Genomic DNA, 19,408 nt, shown 5'->3' with positions numbered 1-19,408 from the left:
CACCTTGAAGTTGGTGGATGCTAATCAATTAATTCAGAGAACACAATTGCACTGCTTCCCATGGTGACTTAAGTGCACGTGCACCTGCTCTGTCCAATTATGTAAGTCAGTGCTGTTCTATGGTAGTAAATGAACATGTGACTTTGCAATTGGAACACATTTAAAAAGCAGAATTCACTCCACACTTTGAGACGTCTAGTGTATATGTAAATGTCAATCACAACTGCCGTATTTCTTATAAGAGGAGGTTTGGACGGTTCATTCTTTCATTGTCTGCAACAGTTTATCTAGTTCAGGGTAGGGCGAGTCCGAAGCCTACCTAGAATCACTGGGTGCAAGGCAGGAACACACCCTGGAGGGGGCGCCAGTCCTTCACAGGGTGACACAGACTCACACACATAAGCTATAACCCCATATTTAATTAATTAAAGGGGTCATATTAGGAACTAATCACTTTTTCAGTGCATTAGCACAGTTATTTGAGCATCTGGAGTCCACTGTGAACCACTCAGCTAGTATTTGGTGGTCTGCATAGGGATTAAACAAGTTTTTATCACTGCTTCTTATGGTGAGTACAGAGACTTAATTGGAATTGCGCCACCTTACTGTCTCTCCAATCACAACGCTGGACATGTGAATAGAAGAAATAGAACCAAACAAAAACAGCGAACGAGTTTCTACACCTTGCTCCCCACGCCTGTGTGTTTCAAACCAGTAGCTTTGAACAGTGCTGTTTGAGCCTTGTGTTATTTTGACCAAAGCATGTCACAGATGTTGTATTAAGAGGCTGGAGAGCTGTGTTATCTTGTGGAAAAGGGTTTTAATAATAATGTGTGTGTAAGAATAATGTGCAATTATTTGTCATTGTACAACGAAACGTGTCTTCCACATTTAACCCATTTGTGAACAAACACACACACTAGTGATGGGGGCCACCATCCCCAGTGACACATTAGCTGTGGACTGAAGGAGGAGGACAGTGCTGTTCCTTCACTCCCACCATCCCCTATTTTCCTGTCAATCGTGGGAATCAAACCAACAACCTTTCAGTCCACAAACCTCTTCTCTAACAATTAGGCCACAGCTGCCCACATTTTAATATATCTAGTATATCCCTCTAAGCAGCAGATTGAAGATAGTTGTCTTCTACACGCTACACTCAGCTGTTTCAGCGGATGTATATCTGTGTGATGTCTTGCATGAATGGCCTACTTCAAATCACACCACTACATTTTAATGAGATTGAGGTCAGACCTCTGACTTGGCCACTTTAAAATATGAGCTTCTTTTGTTTTGATTTATTCCTACGTTCTGAATCATTGTCAGTTTGCATGACCTCAACCTATTTTAAGTTTAAGGCACTCCCAATGCTGTATAATTCTTCTGATCCAAAAACATACCACCATATTTCACAGCCCATATGATGTAAATACTAACAACAATGCCTTTACATGTGTTATATATAGATATATCTATAGGTATACAGATATATATACATCTTTAAAAGGTTTGACAGCTGTGGCTTACTCTGAGATAACACCAAACTTGTTTCAGTGTATTCCCCTGGTAGACCTTTTACAAAATGTTATCCAATGCAAGAGAAGATGGATGTGTGTTCATTCATTGTGCTACTGACTAATGTTTAACACCCGTTTATGTCAGAATGGTTTTTTTTTAGAAATGCTTTTCTGCGTTGTCATTATACATTCCTTCTGTGCTTGTGACATCTCTATTGATTTAGAATTAGTACTAATTGTGTGTGTGTGTGTGTGTGTGTGTGTGTTATTAATCTGAGCAAAATATTTGCTAAAAGAAACCCAACAACAAACAACAAATAATGCAGATCATAAAATAAAACCCAATAACATTATTCCAGTGAGTGTGGTATTCCGTGTGATTGTCTTGGTTTAACTTTTTCCAAATCTCTCCTCATGGCAGTCTGTATTATTTGAGGTTATCATCCAATACCTACATTTAATCATTAATAAAATCATTAATAAATGACGATTTTAAATAAAGTGTGTTGTTAATTCAACAAATTCATGCAGTCAATGAGAATTTGAGCAAACATTGATCTTCAAACTCACTCACACCTGCTAAATTATAGAAAAAAAGAACATTTTTGGTGACAGATTAATCGTTCATTTTCTGTATTATGCAACATAAACCATACTTGACTGATAGTTATTTTGTCTACTTTTATTATGTTGATAATTTGTTGATCATTAATCTAAGATTGATAACAAATTAAAATCAGTGTAAGGCAGCAAAATCCTTGCTAAAATTCAGATTTTTTTTTTACTTGCATTTGCAGTCATACTTTTTATATTTTTTTTACCTTGACTGTGAAAGAGATTAGCAGGTTGAAGGCAGAGCACTTGAGCTCCAATCAGCCTGGTCCCTAATCACCATTTTTCTCCTATTAAAGCCTGCACAAATTCAATTAAAATACATTCTGACTTCATCAAGCCTTGTATGCCTTGTATGGCTTGTTGAAAAGTTTATCTTTTCGATTTGCATGAGTCTAACAAGGCACACAGTGATTTTATATATATATATATATATATTTTTTTTTTTCCATTCATATGTGCATTGTTCAATAGGTCATATTCATAGTGTATAGTTAACTTCCTCTTTCTAGCTATGAACCACTACAATGACCTGCTGCCTACATGACAAATAGAAATCTTTGAAACACAAAGCTTCTTCAGCTGATCTAAGCTCTAATTAGTCAATGCACTGGACTAATTGGGCAAAAATGCCTTTACTGCAGACATTCAGCTCCTGATGGATGAGACTGCTGAAGGCGGAGGGACAGGACGGAGGGGTTAAAGAGCAGGCGTCTGGAGGCTTAAGGGTTTATGACATTATGCGCGTGTTTGCTTCTTGAAGGTAAACCTGTGTAGGTGCAACACATCCCCTTGGCATGAAATAATGTTGGTTTGCTGCATCAAAGGCAGCACAGGTGCTGCACCAAGGCACCAAAAACAGAGATAACAAGAAACACATCTTATAATCCTACAGAATCCTGACAGCGGTTTTAAAAATAAAGGTGACAGAGAGGTTCTTTGGCGCAATGCTCTGAAAGAACCATATTGGATTCCCTAAAGAACCTTTCCATTTTTGGTTTCCTAGAGAATCAGGTTTTGAAATGGTATGTGAACTATTTTAAGGATTAATGAACATGCACTAGAATGTACTAGAAATGCACTAGAAATATATTTATTATTATTATTATTGCCTACATATGTACAACTGTATGTATACAGATGTTTTTGATACTTAAAACTCTATATTTTACATAGAATACAACAGTATAAAATATAGTCTGCCAGCATAGGGCAGCTAACGCAAGTGTGGCAAGTGTGCACACAAGTTTTGTTTGTAGAGAATCTGAGAAGATCAACTAACCGGGAGGTTTGCCCAGGGGCACCAAACTTTAGCACATGTCCATGCACTCAAGTCTAGAAGCAGTTAGGGTTTATTTTTATGAGTTATTTTGCTAAAGAAAAAAACAAAACAAAAAGAAAAAAGTCCTCTCCTCAGAGGCGTCTGAGCCTGGTTTTGGTTTTTACTGAGTGATCCGGCTTTGCTCCACTGAGGGACAGCTGTGCTGAGGGACAGGGAGCCGGATGACAGTGTGGAGCAAATCGCTTGTCCACTCTATGGACAAACATTGCTCCGAACAGAGTTCAAAGCTTGTCCTAATTGGGTCTCACTCCGGGGACGTGTCAAGCGTTTGGTGTCGGCTCGGCAGCCGAGCGAAACAGAGTGTGTCTGAGGCCTGGTGATTAGCACCCTGTCCACTTCGGTACAGCAGGGTATGGAATGGGACTAATCAGGCATTAATAGTCGGCATCCACCCTAAACCGCCTTGCCTTCTTTGCGCTTTCGTAGGATGGGAGGGTGGTGGGGTGGGGGTACGTTCAGGATGGGGGGAAGCCAAAAAAAAGAGGCAATTGTCTGGTGCCTCCGATTATCCCCAGGAAAGCCTATAATCTGGCTGAAAGTACTTAAGGAGTCAAGCAGCAAAGTAAACAACATTGATTATCATCCACTGTTCTTTTCCAATGCTGGCCCTGCGCTGCCCCCCCCACAACCCCTGGACACTGGACGGTGGCTGATGGAGGACGTTTTTGTCGGTGGCTCTGGGGCCCCCCCTGGCTACCATCTGCTTCGGCAAATGTTAAGGCAGGATAAATACCTCAGAGTCCTCTGTTCAAACCAGATTACCAGCTATTCTAAGATGGGGCTGGCCCTCTTATCATCTCCCAATCGCTTTGGTGAGCGTAAATCAAGAATGCTGTACTGGATTACCTGGATTACGGTGGCCAAAGACAAGGCTCTGGATGTCAGCGGCTCGCAACCTGCCGTCTCACACACACTCACACGCACACACACACACACACCCTCAGCTCAGCCATTTGCCCAAGGTTCCGTGCAAATGTTCTCAAACTCCCAGCTGGCTTCCATGAAAAGCTTGGAGAGGCTTTCCCAGAAAGACAGCAAAGAGGACCCAACCATATTCTATGAAACTTGTATTTGTGCTTCTTTATTAATGCCATTTGATGCCTGGCATTATTATTATTAGTAGTAGTAGTAGTAGTAGTAGTATTATATAATTTCATAATGTCAGATTCATAACATTTTACCATTATTTGAAGAGAGGACATTAAACACTGCACAATATGCTAAATAAATAAATAAATAAGTGCACTATACAGGTGCACTTTTGTTGACTAAAGGTACCAACAATGTAAATGTACCCTCAAAGGTCCTACAGAGGTCCAGTTGTGTTCCTTAAAACTACATTACATTCCTTTTCCAGAAAATAAATGTAGGTCCTGTTATAAATAGAAAAACTAAATAAAAAGCCTGGAGTAAAATGAGGAGTTTAAAATCAATGCAACAAGGAAATCTACAACTACATTCAAACATGGTGCAATTATTTATTACTTTCCTAATTAAACATTCTTCAATGTACCCGAGAGCACCACCAAAATGACAGTTTTTCCAAGAGTTCACAATGCACCATGTTCTTATGAACGCGTATTAATATGTGTCACACAGCCTGACCTTACAGTATGAAGCCAGACTATCTGTCTAAGAAGTGATATGCACTAAATTACAACCGCTTTTGCCAGACATTTTAAGACCTTATACAAGCATTTATGACTCATTATAGAAACAGGATTCGAGTGATACCAAGGACACGACGGGTTCCTTGGAAGTTGTGGGCTTATATATTAGTACCAACCTCTATCTACCACATCTATGCCTACCTGCCCCCTCTACCTTTATCTAGTTGAGTCAACTAGCTGAGATTTAAGAGTGGTGAAAATCGAAACCCCTGCTATTTATTCCTGCATGAGTCATTAGTGTTTCCAAGCAGGAAAGGAAGATCAACATGACCTAAAATGCTGAAACTGAGGCTGATATTGCAATGCATTAAGCTGCTGCAATGGATACTGATTTGAACCTTAACCTATATTAGAGTGAGACTGAAACATACGTCCTTAAATTACTTAAATCAGATGTGTACAGAATATTGGCATCGTTAAAGTATATAGACACGTACAGTACTTTTGTTCATCTTATACTATTTTGTTAATTGCTTGTTTTCCATGTTTGTTACAAGTCATACTTTCTCAGTATCATTAAATAATTCATTATATTTTCTATTTTTCTCATTTACTGAAGTTTCCTACTTATCTCTCACAGAGCCATCTCCTGAGTGTCTCTACTTCACTCCCACCAGCTTCACTGATGACTGACTGCTCTTTATTCACCTTCCTCTCACTAGTTTATTTACACAGCTCAGAGCATGGCATTATAGACTAGTGAACACTCTGTCCCACTTTATATAACCATGCAATTACACATTAATCATGCATGTAACAACAATGTAGATGCTGCTGCTATACCCACTCTTATCATAGTACAAGTCCTGTAAATGTTTATAAGAACAAACGTCAGCTTTTACTCATTTAATTACACATAACCATACTGTAACTATCAAGATAGTCATGTAATTACATGAGTAAAAACTGGCTTTGGTACATATATGCATTTACAGAAGCTGTACAATAGCAACGTCAACAGTAATTACAAAGTTATTATATGTATGCTTAACGTTAATAATAACACTTTTATTCAAGACACATAATAAAAGTGGGACTGAACACTCTGTCACTCTAATCTTTCATTCATACTGCTTTTTGTTTAGATCCTGCTCATTATTTGTTTTGCTCTGGCGTCAAGCAGGGGAGGATGGGTTCCCATTTTGAGCTTTGGGTGTTCTCAAGGTTTCTTTCCATTATGCTCATTGTCACTGTCACCTCAGCTTCTCACTTGGGGCTTGCACATGGAATTCTGTAAAGCTGCTTTGTGAAACCTGTTGTAAACCTGATCTATGAATAAAATTGAATTGAATAGAAAATTGTCTTTTCCTAGAAATATCTCCTTGTATGTTATTGGCTTTATTGGCTGGCAATTCAATAAACGGAGGGAGACCTCTGACATTTGCCCAGTACTGAAATTATTATTATTGCTATTACTATTATTATTATTATTATTGGAAACGGTGTGTACTGTAAAATCAAGTCAGTTCAGAGCATTGCTCTTGTCAGTGCATTAAAGGCTTCAGCGCCATTTACTCATAAACAACACCACAGTCAACATCTGTCAGAGCTGGACTTACTTTGTGACACTGGCTACTACAATGGCAAGAGACCTGCTGCTCTGAAGTTCCCTCACTAGGGGAAAAAAACATGCTCTCTGAATTGAATTTTGATCCCTTGTAGTAGAATGTGTTTCTTCAAAAGCTTCCTAGGAAAGCTTAGTGTTAAAATAACATTCTGTCTCTGAATTGCATGCTAAGCGTGTGTCATCCTAAAGAGGTCTAGCCCTTTATAGTTTATATATATATATATTTGTTATTTATTTATTTTTTTGGTTTTCCAGAGAACAGAGGAAAGCAGTGTAACACCCTCCTGATCCCAGATCTACACGAGTGACAATCATGATCAAGAAACAAAAATTCCTAATCTCTAGAATTCAGCAAACACCTATGACGGCTCGAGCTAAGCTTTGGTGTTTTTAAGGTCAGCCCAAAGCTGCTCAGTACGACATGGTGGAGAGGTGAGCTTTTTTTTGGATCTGGAAAGGAAGATAAGGAAATAAAGAAGATATTTCACATGTTTTTGTTATCAATGTTTTCTAATAAACCACTGGCAACAAAACATCTGTCAAAGCTGCGGTATAATGACTAAAATATCCATATTTCTAAGGAAGTGCTGATTTATATTCTCCGTCGGAAGCATTTCGTGTAATCTATCACACTGCAATTGTATGGAAATCTATGCGGCCCACCCGAAATAGTTATGACTGTGTGGCCTAAATGAATATTTATACTGCTGCACTTTTTAACCAGTGGGCACAATTTCAGCCAGCAGAAATCAGCCGTGCAGACACTCCACGTCTTTGAGAGGGTCCTCGCTGGCTACAGCACTGATTTGATTGTTGTACACACAAAGGTACGCTGCAGCAGCAAAGGGGTGATTGAATAATTCACTTTGGCAGAGATTTGGCGGCTGTGTACAGCACTGCTTCGAGTGCAAGAAAACAGCCATCGCTCTCCACTTTCTCGTGCGCACAACATACATAAACAGCCACATACCGGCCACTGCTGAAGCACCCAGGCCTTGGACACATCGCAGTCCATCTCCACTAACCGCTCTGCTAATTCCCTAGTGCTGTCCATTGTTTACGTCCGCTCACAACTCACGGCCTGTCCACTTTTGCCTGGCTCCTCACTGTCCGCAGGCGTGATGTAATACAGAGGACACATGATGCGATCGATATGAATTATGAATACGATCTCAAGACGTATGTTTTGTTGCACTTTCTCAGCAATCTGATAGTAGCCTGCACTCCTCAAGACACGTTTTGTCATTCTGAAGTCCAGCCCATTTATTAATTCATGACTTCTGCGAATTTTTATACTGCAATACCCCCCCAAGTCAGCAGCACCTCCTCGGAAGAAGACGGAGAAGAAGAAGAAGGTGTTCTAAAGGCCTGGAGTGGATTCTGGGTCATTAATGCAATCCTATGCTAGGCTTCACCTTCATTTCACCACAGCCTCAGAGTGAAAGTGTTTATTAAGGTTTTTTTCCACCCCTGCATGTATTAGTGAGAGCAGAATTAGAGCTCTTTCCTCCCTTGTTCAGTAAAGTATCCGTCTAAATTCTATCAGAGTAAACAGTAAGTAATAATGAATATAAGAAATGGGAGTCATTCAGTTGTGCCAAAGTCCATATGTATATATTTATGAAATGTAGTACGCTGTCAGAAAACAAATGAAAATATTGTAATAAAATGACCTGTACGGATACATTGTTGTTCGCTTAAGGTACAGCAAGGGTCTTAAAGCCCCACTGTGTTGGAAGTTACATTACATTCCCCTCTCCAGAGGTAAAGCTTAATATCTGTAGATTTTCATAATAGAATGCTAGCCTTCAGCGCCCCACCACAGTGACAGTAAAAGGTACCACCGTGGTGACCGTTTTTCTGAAGGTGTATTTGAGACTAGCAAAGGCATTTGAGGCAACAAAGAAATAAAATGCAAAAAATGCCCACCACCATCATACTTCACTAAACCCACTCCACTAATAGGTTTCTAAGTGTCAAATTCTGAAAAGAAATAGCAAGGCCATAGATAAAATAATATATGCCAATATAAAATTCATTATCTGTAACCGCTTATCCAGTTCAGGGTCGTGGTGGGTCCAGAGCCTACCTGGAATCATTGGGCACAAGGCATGAATACACCCTGGAGGGGGCACCAGTCCTTCACAGGGCAACACAGACACACACATTCACAGACACTTTTGAGTCACCAATCCACCGTGTGTTTTTGGACTGTGGAAGGAAACCGGAGCACCCGGAGGAAACCCACGCAGACACAGGGAGAACACACCAACTCCTCACAGACAGTCACCCGGAGCGGGAATCGAACCCACAATCTCCAGGTCCCTGGAGCTTTGTGACTGCGACACTACCTGCTGCACCACCGTGCCGCCCAATATAAAACAATTAAATCTATCATCGACTTCATTAGTCTGTTTTGCTTTGAATTTTCTCGTAAGTGACAACTGCCGTTGTCTATTTTGAGAACATTTTAGACACACTTATTTTGGTATTTTGAGTTTATAAACATTCCACACAATGTGAAAGACAGACGTGTCTGAGAATGTCATGTGATGCATATGAACAAATCACATTGTCAGAAATCGACCCCTTTTCTCTTTCATGATGGGTTGCTGCTACAAAACGGGATTAGCATATTTGGATCTGATGACAATGCGGACAACTGTTGCAGTACTGCACATTGTGCTAGAACATTCATTTTCACAAATGCAACATACTACGTACTACTATAATAACACCTTTAACTCAAAATGTCTTCACTCCTTCAAGTTTCACTTTCAAATATCGTCCAAAACTAAACATCAGGTGGCAATATTTGTAAGTGCCTATCTCCTGATTTAATTCTGATGTTCCTGAGTAACTCTAGTAATTACAGCATGTCACTAGATTGACTCCCACACTGAAATCATGTTCTTTATTTATGCACCGATGTAGTGTGAGGTTCCAGTTACCTTAGGATAGATTGCAACTTACAGCGGCTGCAATCATTTGAGTGCAGGCATTAACATTTTCAAGGTTGCGCAGTGGGGCTAGGCGGTCATTCCTTAAAACCCCCTCCATTATCTGAGCCATTACATTATAGGCTTCATTAATCAGTCTCCTTATCAGAGCTGGCTGATTATGAGTGAATGGACAAAGATTCAGCAGATCGCGTGGTACATGCACACCATTCAAAGTCACATAAATTAACTCCATCTGGGTTTTTTGAGTTCAGATGAAGTCAGATACCACTGAAATCCTGTGGTGGATTGTAGACCTCAGAGCCCCCGGTCTTTTCATCGGATGTGCGCCATTGTTTTAAGAATAAAAATCAGGTTACAGTTGACTTGTGTGGGTGAGAGAGAGAGAGAGAGCGAGAGGCAGAGCCTCATATAATTAACATTACAATATACAGTATAACCAGCTCCCCCGGCTTGTCGGATGAAAACGTATACACAAGCCTCATAAATAATGCATCGACATGTCAGCAATGTAACATTTTAACAGCTTTATACCACTGACATGCTGCAACTGGCGGATAACCTCTGAAAGTCACCTTAAAGCAGATAAAATCTACTCCACTCTACTTACAGGATGTGAAGAAAGGATCCCGACACAATACCCCAGCATATGCAAACCCAGTTCCAAAAAGCAGAACAGAATGTGAACAGAAAGCACTGATTTGTAATTCCAATTTGTTTAAACCTGCATTGAAATGGAAGCAGTAAAACAACTATATATTTAACGATTTAACCTTATCAACTACATTGTTTATTATGGATATACACTCATTCTGGAAAGAAAAATAAACAGAAAATATAGAATAAAAACAACAGAATAGGAAAAAAAGGTGATTTAAGAAAATAAACATTCCTAGAATACCTTTAAGAGCCCATCCAATGGAAATCATGTTTTAATCCTCATTAGCATGTGTGTGGTGGTGTTAGAAGGTGTATCATAAGTGAAATAAGCAGTCAACACCATGGCTGAGAGTTTCTGCTTTGACACTGCAGTGTTCTCAAGGAGGCAAATTCATACAGACAGGGTTTCTGATGTCCTAAAAACTTAGAAACTTAATGCTTTCAACTTGAGGCTTTTGAGCTGCAGGTGAGCAGTCAAGTGGAGAATTAAGTGGAGACAGAGGCGACGACTAATTGCATATTCATAGATATGGATGTACAGAAAAAAGGCAAGGATGTAGAGTTACATCTAAGCCTCTTTTAAGGCCAAATAACATACTTTTTGTTGTTTATTGGCATTTTTATTGCATGGCTGTTTATTTTTATTATTATTATTCTCGCTTTATGTAGTGAGAGGTCTTGGATGAATGTCACCTCAACTCAACAAATGCCAATATAATCACGTAAATAATCAAAACTTGACATCAATGTTTTTTGTAATTAAAAGGAAATTCACTAACTTTCATTCACAAAATTAATTCATTTTTATTTTTTATTATTTTTTAAAACTAGCATTTCACATTACATTTTATTTATTTTTACTTTGTATTTTCAACTGTGTTTTCTATTTAAGGAATAACAGAAAATGACAAATCTGTAAGAATTCACCACCCCTCTCTTCTATCCCCTTAAAGGAGCTGTTTGCCAGAAACCCAGATGGAATCCAATCTGGCAGAACAAGCCCATTTTCCCCCCCTTTTTTTTTCTACTGAAGAATCTAATGGATGATTTTAAGAACAGAATCCACTGTGCAGCCTATGGGGACCGAGGCGCATTAATTAAACACATTTTCTATTTAACCGGTTATACAATCTGGTGCAGAGGGAGATTAGTAGTGAGGTAGGACTTCAGCAGCAGGACTGGAGTGAGGGGAGTTCATATGGTAAGAGTGTGACTTGCACGGCAACAGTTTTACTTCACCAGTGCGCAGCTAGTCACGAGGCCGGGTTGATAGCACTTAGAGAGGGAACTTCAGGTTTACATTAAGCTATTAATAGCAGCCTGACATTTGCGCACCCTCTTACAAAAAAAAAAAAAAAAAAAAAAAAAGAGAAAGCAAGAGAAAGATGAGCATACTCCATGTGCACCATTTTCCCTAATCACCAAGGACACGCTTCCCTCAAGGGAAATGATTAGCTCTCCAGCCTGCAATATAAAGCAACTTTGATAAGCAATTAAATTGTTTCCCATTGCCTCTTATCCACCTCCCCGCCACACACCCCCTTCGCATGAACTCTTGGATAAAGCTGCTTCGAAAAACCACCTACTATGAGACAATGTGCTTGTTCAGAAGACTATTACTGAACCGAAGACTCCAAACACTAGGCATCGGGCTTTGCATCAGAACGTATATAACGCTATTGTTCTCTAGGATTACATATCAGCCCTTTATCAGGCAACAATATCTCGATTATCACCTCTGACTTATCCAGAACTCTGCAGAGACCCCTGCTTGACGTATTACAAAGTTGTACAACGGTGAACACATGCATCTCATATAAGCTCCAGAAATGAAGAACATATAATAGAAGTTTAAGCTCACCACTCACTGCCAAGGTTGGCTATTTGCGTCTAAAGCACCCTGCACAGCACCAAGGACCAGCGGAAGTGTGTTCTCTGGAATAGTGCAGCTGCATCCTATACCTTTAGGATGAATCACATCACTAATGGTTTTTGTGGCTGAATGCTAACACATCTTCCCAAATCCAGTCTAAAGCACACAACGGAGGAGCAGAATTCGTTATTGCATAAAATATACAAAACCTAGTTATATATTTAATATCAGAACATCAGATAAGCAGGCGTCCATAAACATTGGGCCATACAGAGAGCAATAATTGCATTCCATTCATGTTTCTTCATATATTATATATTATATCCTTGCTTAGTACTTGCAAATACTAATATAGAGATAGGCTTGAAAATGTTTATGTATAATATTACCTCTCTAAATATGTAAACAGTGCACAAATGTTTATTACTAAACACATTATGAAAGCTAGTGCCACCTTAAATACATTCTTAAAACAAAAATGTCCAGTAAAGGTCAATTTAGCACGGCTATAGAACCACATGAGCGAGATGAGTTTGCAGAGCCAATATTGTTAAGAACCTGTGACAATTATACAGTGGCCATTGTAAAGGTTCACTGATGTATTCTAGACATGGTTTAAGAAGCTTTAATATACAGAGCATTAATGTGTTCATATATTGTTGTATGTTGACTGGTGGACAACTGAGTTATTATTTAACACATGCAGTGGTCATCAGTAGGAGTTGTGGGATTTCTTCAATAAGAGTGTTGGTGACCATTAATAGAGGCTTTCTATTGCTTATAATTAATGTAATGCCCATGAATTAATATTCACGCAATCATTTTGATCATGGGATCAGTGTAAAATCGAAGCGATGCGATGGGTATCTCTTGGTGTTAGAATGACGAGCTGTAGGACAAAGGACTCACGGGAAATGTGCAGTACAATGCAAAAGACTTTAATAAAGTTCAGAAGCTCAAACATACATTAACAAAACATTTATATACAGTTCACACATTGGCAAATCAGAATACAAAGATAATGTAAGGTGCATATTGTACTTCACGTTTTGACGTAAGTGATGGTGTCCATCTCCTTCACACAAATCCTAGCGCTTTGAGAGTTTTTTTTGTTTGTTTTTTTATTTTTGTTTTGTTTCCTTCAAAATATTCAGCATGTCTATTGTTACACAGTGCTACAGTTCTAGGTATGAGGCATACTGTGTTTTCCTACGTTTGCAGTATGTTTAAGCCCTCGAGATCAAAAACACTGTGTCTGAAAGCTTCTCTATCAATACTGAAGCAGCCCATAGGCCTCAGGAAACGACTTACTACTGCATAAAGGTGCTAACCACAGAATCATTTAATTTTGTGTTGTATGAAAAAAAATGTATTCATCTATTACAGAGATGTCAGACATTAAGTGTTACAAAAGAGAATTCCTACCCAAGTGTTTCTGTTACTAAAATTCTCTTGCCTTTCACTTTTTATTGCTTTTTTATGTAAAGCCTGAATAGTCCAGTATATTCTTTGTCCTTTTGGAAAAAAACGAATAAATAGCATGTCGTTTTCTTTTTTTTTTTCTTCTTCAGATGGTGTACACACCTAGGTACTTTACCTAAAGCCTACCAAAGACTTAGATTACGAACTTGCCTGAGGTTTTTTTTTTATGTTTATTTTATTTTTATATGAAATCAAATAAATACAACTCACAGGGTTATACTGACTCTGGATTTTCAAAAGCCCACTATGACAGACAACATACAAAGTCAGCTCATGTTCTCTGCTACTGACTGGGAACTGTTGGGAACCACGTGTTCTGCTCTCTGTGATCGTGGGTTGTTTTATTTTTTATTTTTTGTCTTTTTCTGTATATGTATAATTACATTATAATTATTTTTCAACTCCGCCGAGTTCCCAATGACATATTGAGGCATTCAGTGACATGGAACACTGTGATACAGTGAGGCCTCCTATAGAGGGGTCATGCATTGAAATGTTAGCCGCGCTATTTACGCGCATTGAGCGGCAAGGGACAGACGTCCAGAAGGAGGTACAGTGTGACACGGCCAGAACAGTCACCAAAGGCCATGAGGAAACATGGACTGCAGCATTGGGAAAAAAAAAAAAATCTCTTGAGTACTCGTCAGTTATGTCCCAGAATGAGGTGAGTGCTCAGTGGTCAATAGCCAAAAAAATAAAAATAAAAATAAAAACAGCCAACAGGCTCGTCCAACTGTGTCCAATTGGTTGGATCAAGGCAAATAAATGAAAAAAAGACATATAGAAAACAGGGACTGTGCCGGATATACAGAAACACATATCGATATAAATATCCTGTACATAATTCTCCGAATGAGGTGAGGACTGTTCCATTCGAGCCTTACTCTAGGAAACTAAGAAGTGAGGACATAACAAAGTGATTTAACAAGGCATTTCAAATTGTCCTAGTGAAAGAAGAAAAAAAAGAAAAACAAGAACAACAACAACAAAAAATATCACTAGCAGAGATTTTTTTTTGGATGAGCTTCAAGCAGGCAACGAGATGTGTCGTTTGGGTTAAAATAGTCTGGCGCTCTTCTCTAGGTCGTGTCTGAGGCTGCAGAAACCTGTACAGTACGCCTTTCCTTTCCCCCTTCTCTTCAGTCAGTGCCTTCCTCTCCCCTCCCTCTCTCTCTTTAGGATACGGCAGCTAGAGATTGATTTTTATCCTGTGGGAGCGAGCTGTACCTGTGCCACAGAGTGTGCCATAGAGTGGTGGTTTCAGTGCCGTCTCCTGTAATATAGAGAGACAGACAGATATAGGGAAGAGTTGTAGTTACAACAGCATCCGGGTGAGCTGAGCTTGCAGCATGTACTGGGTTAGAGGACACGGCAACATACTGAAAAATGATCTCTCTCTCTCTGGACATACACATTCTCATGCATACAGTCATGTGCAGAAGTCCAACCCAACTAGTCCAATCACATGCCGTTCACTGTTTTCAAACTGAAAGTGAGTGGACACGCCCTCTGCGAGGAACTGCAGATTTTAGAGCACAATTTCTAATAATCTGTTAAAGTTTAACATATTGGGAGAGAAAATATCTTGAAAAATGTATATTATTGCTCTCCAATGAAAAACATGCATCTCCAAAATGGCAGTTTTACAGTAAAAGGAAATAAAAAGTCTTTTTTAACTTTCCATAAAAGTCAATGTAAAAAAATAAATAAATACAAATAATAATTACATGTAATTTCTATTTGTCCATTCATCATCAAATATTTACACAATTTGTTCTGTGTCCAATTAATTTTGAAAAATTTAAAATCCAAAAAAACGGTGATACTTGTTTATCACTGGACAGCGACAATATAATATCTATAGAATAATAATCTGACAAAATCAGCCAATCAACAATTAACGTGCATTAAAATGTGCAGGAGTCTGTTCTCTGTAAAGGACTTCTATTTTATTATTATTATTTATTTCAATTATTTTAGTAAATCAACAGATGTCATTTGAAACAAGGGTCACCAATACTTTTGCACATGACTGTACATAAGGAGAGAGAGAGAGAGAGAGAGAGAGAGAGAGAGAGAGAGAGAGTGAGAGAGAGAGAGAGAGAGAGAGAGAGAGAGAGAGAGACAGTGAGAGAGAGAGACAGTGAGTGTGAGGGAGAGAGTGAGAGAGAGAGACAGTGAGTGTGAGAGAGTGAGAGAGAGAGACAGTGAGTGTGAGAGAGAGAGTGAGAGAGAGAGACAGTGAGTGTGAGAGAGAGAGTGAGAGAGAGAGAGAGAGAGAGAGAGAGAGAGAGAGAGAGAGAGAGAGAGAGAGAGAGCATTCTTCAAGGTCCAGGCTTCAGTCAATAAGTCATTTAGTTTCTCTTTTTACTGGCGAGTTTTTACCTTGAAGAATGCTGCTTTGTGTATCAGTGTGATCAACGTGACTAATCAGTGCATGCAAGTACACCCAGATTGTCCAGATCCACCACACTACTGATCACTCACTCTCTGACGACATCAGGAAGCCCATCATCTCAATTTCTCGTTACAGTGTTATTTATTTATTATTATTTTTAAAGTCCTCCCACAGGATAGTAACTAACTGCATATCCGTGTGACAGCTACCTAATGAGCCTTTCAGTATGGACCACTGCTAGTTTTTCAAACGCCACTGTACATGACACCATGGACACTTCATTAATTTATGCTTGACCATGTTAAGCCTGATGATGTAACATGTAGTCTTGTTTCCAGTTGGGCCAGTTCATTCAAGGATGGTAGTAACCCTTCAAGTGTAACACATTGCAATTCAAAAAAACTATGACACTTATTGTGGTTAAAGGCCATCATGTTTTTCTAGCACTCCTGTCAAACAAATCAAATCTCCCCTCCAGGCAAGATCTCCTTAATGCAGAAAAGGTCCAGTATTGTATGAAAACTTGGAATTCTTTCTAGGAAGACAGAGGTCAGTTATGAGGTCTCGCTCACTGCAAATACAGTAAATTACTAAAAGTTTTTTTTATTTTTATTTTACATTTCTGACTTTCCTTGGCAGGGTTTGGTTGTGTGGCACAGTTCCCACCCTCTGCCAGAAGCACAGCTCGTACAATGCGCCGCTTTCAAATTCAACCCACAACGTTGCAGGCACGTCTCCCTCAAGAAAGACGAGGTTTGGTACGACACAGTCTGCACATCATGCTTCTGGGACTTTAATAGACCCTGGCAAGTGAATGCGATAGAAAAGAGAATCCCAAAGAGCCGGAATTTGTAAGACTGGGAGCAAAAGGAGCCCTACTACTGCAATGCCAGCAACAGCCGTTGCATAAGAGAATTCATAGTGGAATTCAGACAGTAATACCTCACGAAATGCGGTGGAGTGGATGCCTGACTGGCACCAGACTGCTAAGCCGATGGAAATAGAGGCCAACTTAATCATCTCTGCAATTCAACAAGAAAAATGTAGGGCTGCTGGAGAATGGCCTTGAGATGGCCTGATGAATCTGCCATTTAGGAGAAAGTGTCCAGCTAAAGTGTCCAACCTCTTGCTCTCATTAGCGGAAATCGTGATGCTTCCACGGGTGACAAAGAGATTATTGGTCTGTGGACTGCTGCAGGATGGTGTGGGCAGCGCAGCCTTTCAAGGAGGGGATTTCATGCACTTTGAGTGGGCAGTGGTGTGGGCAGACACCAGAGGTTTTCTTTGCCTTTCCTCACTCGAAAATGTATCTCCCAGCAGAGTGTCAGGTGGACTGAATAAAAATCAGAACCGTGTGACTGAGTCACATGTGGCATTCTCCCATCACGGCTAAGACAGCCTCCTAAAATCTGCCTGGGTGTCAGAGTCCGCCTGAGCCCTCGGAAGAACACCAGACATGTTCTGTTTTAGTTCTGCCAGATATCCCTGTAGCATGGTAAAACAGGGTCCTGGCTAAAAACACAGGATTACTAGCCTGGTGCCAGAGTTGACAGACTGCACCAAGTAAGTACTGAGGATTTTCCATGTGTGGGCAACTTTTTATTGGAGTCCATGTGAGGAGATGTGACACTCGACTTGCACCTCGCAAGCGGCAGCCGAATTGTAAAAAATGCAGAGCCAACTAGCAGAATTGAAAGGTCTGCACAGAGCAGAGAAGCTCTTAGTTATCCTCCTCATCCTCAGTCGAGTAGTCACAGTCCTGTGGCTGAAGACTGAACACGGCCAAGGCTGGAAATTTGTCCATATCCTCATTCGTTAACAGCGCTAGCAGCACAAAGCTGTCTGACAAGGAAGTTTACCAACAGTCAGAGGCAGCATCCATCAGAGTACAACACAGGCTACATACACTGCCTGGGCTTAGTAAGAAATGCTGAGAAAAGCTGTTTCTCATCTTATTATTTCAAAGCATTTCCAGGATGGATGCCACACTCACAATTCAAATGATTTTGTGAAATGCAACATAGCCTTTTGATCTGGAGGAGTGGAAGCAGAGTTCCTGCAAACTTGAGAGCAGCACTGTTTGTCTTTCTTTTTTGAAATATAGATTTTTGCCAGCAATACGTGTGAATGAAAACTCCCTGTCAGATGGAGTCTGTAACGGTTTCATGCAAATTTTACTTTCTGCTGCACACCTGTGAACTACTGGATAGACTCTGATAGACTCATTAACATATACAAGTGAATATGCAGCAATCTGGGAAATGTGCGGCGATGAATCTCAGCAGAAATATTTCATCAGGGCTCATTTTATACAAATGCACTTGCAAATTTAGAGGGTTGGAGGATGGGTTATATTTCTGGCTTGATGTCTTCGTTTAGTTATCCAAACCATCTTCCGAGCTAAGTGAGCCAAGCAGTAAAACATCCCGTTCAGCAGTATTTGAAATAAAAGCAGTTGTGGTAGTCAGATCGTTAACCGAAGAGTCTCTCATTCCTAAACCAACACCAAAGTCCAGAAAGGCAGGGCAAGACAGATTCATTGGACAAGGGCCTGAAGAGACACATTTCTATGTTGTATATAAGCTTCAAATTTAAAAGAATGACCCTAAAGACCAGCATGGCTGAATAACTAGTGGGCTAGCTGAGATCTAAGACCAGAAACTACCCTCCACTCTACACATATGAAAGAGATCTCAGAAGCGCAGTCAGTAAATTCTGCAGGGTCATGAAACCAGCAATCTAAAGCATTGGGTAGAAGGGCACTAGCATCCATCTGAAAGAGCAAATGAAATGTAGAATGATGGAAAGATGAAAACACAGAGCAAGTCCTGTCTTTTTTCCAAACGGAACTCGTCAGACATGAACAAATTCCAGCAGATTCTGAACAGAATGCTTTATAGGCAGACTGACGCAGTCCTGAAAGCAATAATTATGAAGGTGCAGCAATTTGGCTGAGCCAGTTCTAAGCTGTTTTCACCCACAGTGAGTGCTCCGAGTATGTAAGATTAAGCTCACAGGAACTGCTGGTTGCCATGAGTGTGGCGTCAAGCCTTATTGTGGAACACAAAGCTTACTTTGCTTTATATGCACTTCCCTTTGTTTGGTCAATTTTCCTTTAATGTAGCCTTCACAGGTGGCTCAATCCCTTAATGACACATGGAATCTGAAAATTACAGGAACACTACTAAGGGTGGGCAACACCTCGGTCTCTTAGCCAGCTGGTGCTACCTCCGAGCAGGCCTCAACAAAGTTCGTCAGCAAGTTATTCAGAGGAAATAATATTCTAGAGCTTGGTCAAGCAAGTGAATGGAAAAAAGAAAAAAAAAA

General features: G+C 39.9%; 1 protein-coding gene across 2 annotated transcripts in view; it reads right to left on the bottom strand.

Moving 5' to 3' along the window:
- pcdh11 (protocadherin 11) overlaps window positions 1–19,408 on the bottom strand; it is a 214,876-nt gene that overhangs the window by 168,579 nt on the left and 26,889 nt on the right. Inside the window, exon 4 of one of the 2 annotated variants that reach the window (XM_066650066.1) lies at window positions 13,126–14,956. The exons of the other annotated variant lie outside the window; for it this stretch is intronic. Coding sequence (XP_066506163.1) covers window positions 14,873–14,956 — 84 coding nt within the window. The 3' untranslated portion in view covers window positions 13,126–14,872. Of the gene's footprint in view, window positions 1–13,125; window positions 14,957–19,408 lie in introns of those variants that run through there. 2 annotated transcript variants of the gene reach the window in all.

The sequence above is a fragment of the Hoplias malabaricus genome, chromosome 17 (assembly GCF_029633855.1).
Source record: "Hoplias malabaricus isolate fHopMal1 chromosome 17, fHopMal1.hap1, whole genome shotgun sequence".
Lineage (NCBI taxonomy): Eukaryota > Metazoa > Chordata > Actinopteri > Characiformes > Erythrinidae > Hoplias > Hoplias malabaricus.
The sequence above is the reverse complement of the archived record's forward strand: the minus strand, read 5'-3'. Positions and strand labels throughout refer to the sequence as shown.